The 4,850-nt window shown below is 51.3% G+C and overlaps 1 protein-coding gene across 1 annotated transcript in view; it reads left to right on the top strand.

Annotated features, from left to right (window-relative positions):
* Window positions 1–633: 633 nt before the first annotated feature.
* LOC105514048 (mitochondrial antiviral-signaling protein-like) overlaps window positions 634–4,850 on the top strand; it is a gene marked incomplete at its 3' end in the record, with an annotated part of 6,956 nt that continues 2,739 nt past the window's right edge. Inside the window, exons 1-2 of the mRNA XM_011945154.1 lie at window positions 634–825; window positions 2,224–2,398. Coding sequence (XP_011800544.1) covers window positions 709–825; window positions 2,224–2,398 — 292 coding nt within the window. The remainder of the gene's footprint in view (window positions 826–2,223; window positions 2,399–4,850) is intronic.

The following is a 4,850-nucleotide window of genomic DNA, read 5'->3' as shown; positions in this document are numbered from 1 at the left end:
AGGCATGCACCACCATGCCCAGCTAATTTTTTGTTGTTGTTGTTGTTGTTGTATTTTTAGTAGAGACGGGGTTTCTTCATGTTGGTCAGGCTGGTCTCCAACTCCCAACCTCAGGTAATCCCCCAACTTGGCCTCCCAAAGTGCTGGGATTATAGGCATGAACCATTGCGCCCAGCCCGAGAACCCGTCTCTTAAAAAAGAAAAAGAAAAAGAAAAAAAAGCTGGGTGTGGTGGCTCACGCCTGTGATCTCCAAACTTGGGAGGCTGAGGTGGCTGGATCACTTGAGGTCAGGAGTCCGTGACCAGTCTGCCAACATGGTGAAACCCCATCTCTACTAAAAATACAAATATTAGCTGGGCATGGTGGTGGGCGCCTGTAATCCCAGCTACTTGCGAAGGAAGCTGAGGTAAGAGTCAATTGAACCCAGGAGGCAGAGGTTGCAGTGAGCCGAGATTGCGCCACTGCACTCCAGCCTGGGCGACAGACTGAGACTCAGTCTCAAAAAAAAAAGAAGAAGAAGAAAAAGAAGAAGAAATTCAAGATGAAAGAAAACAAAAATTCCAAAAAGTTGAGAAAGAATTGCCTTTTGTCCAGCCCCACTCCCAACCCTGTTGTCATGTGTGATTCTGTTTTCTTCCAGTCTCGTTTCCTCTCAGTCCATCCACCCTTCATGGGGCCAGAGCCCTCTCTCTAGAATCTGAGCAGCAATGCCGTTTGCTGAAGACAAGACCTATAAGTATATCTGCCGCAATTTCAGCAATTTTTGCAACGTGGATGTTGTAGAGATTCTGCCTTACCTGCCCTGCCTGACAGCAAGAGACCAGGTGAGCAAGGGAAGTGACAACCGGACACTGGCCTGGGGGCAGGACTGTGGAATTCAAAGCTCAGCCCTATTCTAGTTCCTTACCCAAGCCAGGGCTGGCTCCTTCCTTCTGCCTCTTGCTGTGTCTTGCTCCTTGTCCTTGCTGCTTTTCAATTTTTTTTGAGACAGAGTCTCACTCTGTCGCCAGGCTGGAGTGCAGTGGCATGATCTTGGCTCACTGCAACCTCCGCCTCCCGGGTTCAAGTGATTCTCCTGCCTCAGCCTCCCGAGTAGCTGGGACTACAGGCATGCACCACCATGCCCAGCTAATTTTTTGTTGTTGTTGTTGTTGTTGTATTTTTAGTAGAGACGGGGTTTCTTCATGTTGGTCAGGCTGGTCTCCAACTCCCAACCTCAGGTAATCCCCCAACTTGGCCTCCCAAAGTGCTGGGATTATAGGCATGAACCATTGCGCCCAGCCCGAGAACCCGTCTCTTAAAAAAGAAAAAGAAAAAGAAAAAAAAGCTGGGTGTGGTGGCTCACGCCTGTGATCTCCAAACTTGGGAGGCCAAGGTGGGTGGATCACCTGAGGTCAGGAGTTTGAGACCAGCCTGGCTAACATGGCGAAACCACGTCTCTACTAAAAATACAAAAAAATTAGCCGGGCGTGGTGGTGGGCACCTATAATCCCAGCTACTCGGGAGACTGAGGCAGGAGAATCGCTTGAACCCAGGAGGCAGAGGTTGCAGTAAGGTAAGATCGTGCCACTGCACTCCAGCCTGGGCGACGGAGCAGGACTCAGTCTCGAAAAAAGAAATTAAAAGAAAAGAAAAAAGAAAAAAGAAAAAAAAAACTGCAGCCACTGTCATCTGCCCAGAATCTCCCCAGCACTCTCAGCTTCCTTGTTTCTTATTGTCGGCCCCCTCTCTTTCCTTCTTTTGCCCCTTTCATCATACTTTTGCTATCTACCTTTTCCTTCTCTCCTAATCCAAACCTTTCTTTTTGCCCTGGGGGCCATATAAGTCCAAGGCTTTTGTATCAGATTAACTGGGTTTGGATTCCTGCCCCACTGTTGTAGGATCTTTGCTATAGTACTTTGCTTCTGCTAAGCCTCAGTTTCCTCATTAGTATAGTGGGGATAATAATGGCATTAAATAAGATGATACATGCAAAGCCCTTAATGGAGAGTCCAGGACATACTTAATTGTCAGTTTCCAGCAGCTGCCTTTATTGATGTGGCTGCTAATTGCTCTTCCTCACTCCATACCTGGCCCTGTCCTGGGCTCTGATTCAGTTTCATGTGGCCGCCTTGCTCTTCTGGCTTTCTTGGCACCCCACCGCCCTGCTGTGGCTTCATTCTGGGTGGGTAAGTGGCTGGGGCCGCCTGGCTTGAGCAGGACAGTGGCATTGTGTCTTCCAGGATCGACTGCGGGCCACCTGCACACTCTCAGGGAACCGGGACACCCTCTGGCATCTCTTCAATACCCTTCAGCGGCGGCCCGGCTGGGTTGAGTCCTTCATTGCGGCGCTGAGGGACTGTGAGCTAGCTGATCTCGCAGACGAAGTCGCCTGTGTCTACCAGAGCTACCAGCCTCGTAAGCGTCCTGCCCTGGCCTTCCTCTTGGACCCCTGGTCTGCTCCCTGGCCTCTGCTCTCCCTTCCCCTCTCCCTGTGCCTCCTGCCTTTCTCTGTCATCCTCTTTTTCATCACTGTGAAGCGATGGATAAACCTGGGTGTAGATCCAGGTTGAGCCACTTACCAGCTCTGTCCCTTTGGCCAAGTCCCTTAATTTCCCTGAGCCTCAGGCCTCTCCTCTGTAAAATGAAGTTCATGGCAGTATCTGCCGCGGGGGGCTGCAGTGGGTGATACTGCGGGACGATGCGTGTTGAGTACTGAGCTGGGCTGGGCACTTCCTGTATGCCCAGCACATGGGGTCTCCTCTAACTTTCATGGCTGTAGCGTTCGCCTCCCACCCTTCCTCATTTCTTCTCCCCCACCTACTCATTCATCCTCCCTCTCTCCACCTTCTCTTCCCCTCCCCTGGTTTACTTTGAGAGCCTTCAACGCCCTCTACCAACTGCCCAGTTATTCCTTAAGTCCCTCTCAGTGTCCCTGCCACTCTGAGTGCTTGGAGGGGATTTGGTGAGATTTAGTTTGATCCTGAGTGAGATCAAGACATGGGAAGAGGCTGGGAGCGGTGTGTCACGCCTGTAATCCAGAACTTTGGGAGGCCAAGGTGGGTGGATCACCTGAGGTCAGGAGTTTGAGACCAGCCTGTCTAACATGGCGAAACCACGTCTCTACTAAAAATACAAAAAAAATTAGCCGGGCGTGGTGGTGGGCACCTATAATCCCAGCTACTCGGGAGACTGAGGCAGGAGAATCGCTTGAACCCAGGAGGCAGAGGTTGCAGTAAGGTAAGATCGTGCCACTGCACTCCAGCCTGGGCGACGGAGCAGGACTCAGTCTCGAAAAAAGAAATTAAAAGAAAAGAAAAAAGAAAAAAGAAAAAAAAAAACTGCAGCCACTGTCATCTGCCCAGAATCTCCCCAGCACTCTCAGCTTCCTTGTTTCTTATTGTCGGCCCCCTCTCTTTCCTTCTTTTGCCCCTTTCATCATACTTTTGCTATCTACCTTTTCCTTCTCTCCTAATCCAAACCTTTCTTTTTGCCCTGGGGGCCATATAAGTCCAAGGCTTTTGTATCAGATTAACTGGGTTTGGATTCCTGCCCCACTGTTGTAGGATCTTTGCTATAGTACTTTGCTTCTGCTAAGCCTCAGTTTCCTCATTAGTATAGTGGGGATAATAATGGCATTAAATAAGATGATACATGCAAAGCCCTTAATGGAGAGTCCAGGACATACTTAATTGTCAGTTTCCAGCAGCTGCCTTTATTGATGTGGCTGCTAATTGCTCTTCCTCACTCCATACCTGGCCCTGTCCTGGGCTCTGATTCAGTTTCATGTGGCCGCCTTGCTCTTCTGGCTTTCTTGGCACCCCACCGCCCTGCTGTGGCTTCATTCTGGGTGGGTAAGTGGCTGGGGCCGCCTGGCTTGAGCAGGACAGTGGCATTGTGTCTTCCAGGATCGACTGCGGGCCACCTGCACACTCTCAGGGAACCGGGACACCCTCTGGCATCTCTTCAATACCCTTCAGCGGCGGCCCGGCTGGGTTGAGTCCTTCATTGCGGCGCTGAGGGACTGTGAGCTAGCTGATCTCGCAGACGAAGTCGCCTGTGTCTACCAGAGCTACCAGCCTCGTAAGCGTCCTGCCCTGGCCTTCCTCTTGGACCCCTGGTCTGCTCCCTGGCCTCTGCTCTCCCTTCCCCTCTCCCTGTGCCTCCTGCCTTTCTCTGTCATCCTCTTTTTCATCACTGTGAAGCGATGGATAAACCTGGGTGTAGATCCAGGTTGAGCCACTTACCAGCTCTGTCCCTTTGGCCAAGTCCCTTAATTTCCCTGAGCCTCAGGCCTCTCCTCTGTAAAATGAAGTTCATGGCAGTATCTGCCGCGGGGGGCTGCAGTGGGTGATACTGCGGGACGATGCGTGTTGAGTACTGAGCTGGGCTGGGCACTTCCTGTATGCCCAGCACATGGGGTCTCCTCTAACTTTCATGGCTGTAGCGTTCGCCTCCCACCCTTCCTCATTTCTTCTCCCCCACCTACTCATTCATCCTCCCTCTCTCCACCTTCTCTTCCCCTCCCCTGGTTTACTTTGAGAGCCTTCAACGCCCTCTACCAACTGCCCAGTTATTCCTTAAGTCCCTCTCAGTGTCCCTGCCACTCTGAGTGCTTGGAGGGGATTTGGTGAGATTTAGTTTGATCCTGAGTGAGATCAAGACATGGGAAGAGGCTGGGAGCGGTGTGTCACGCCTGTAATCCAGAACTTTGGGAGGCTGAAGCAGGCAGATCATGAGGTCAGGAGATGGAGACCATCCTGACTAAAACGATGAAACCTCGTCTCTACTAAAAATACAAAAAATTAGCCAGGCGTGTTGTCCCAGCTACTCAGGAGGCTGAGGCAGGAGAATTGCTTGAACATGGGAG

The sequence above is a fragment of the Colobus angolensis genome, unplaced genomic scaffold (assembly GCF_000951035.1).
Source record: "Colobus angolensis palliatus isolate OR3802 unplaced genomic scaffold, Cang.pa_1.0 Scaffold2399, whole genome shotgun sequence".
Classification (NCBI taxonomy): domain Eukaryota; kingdom Metazoa; phylum Chordata; class Mammalia; order Primates; family Cercopithecidae; genus Colobus; species Colobus angolensis.
This window is presented reverse-complemented; position numbering and strand designations above follow the sequence as displayed.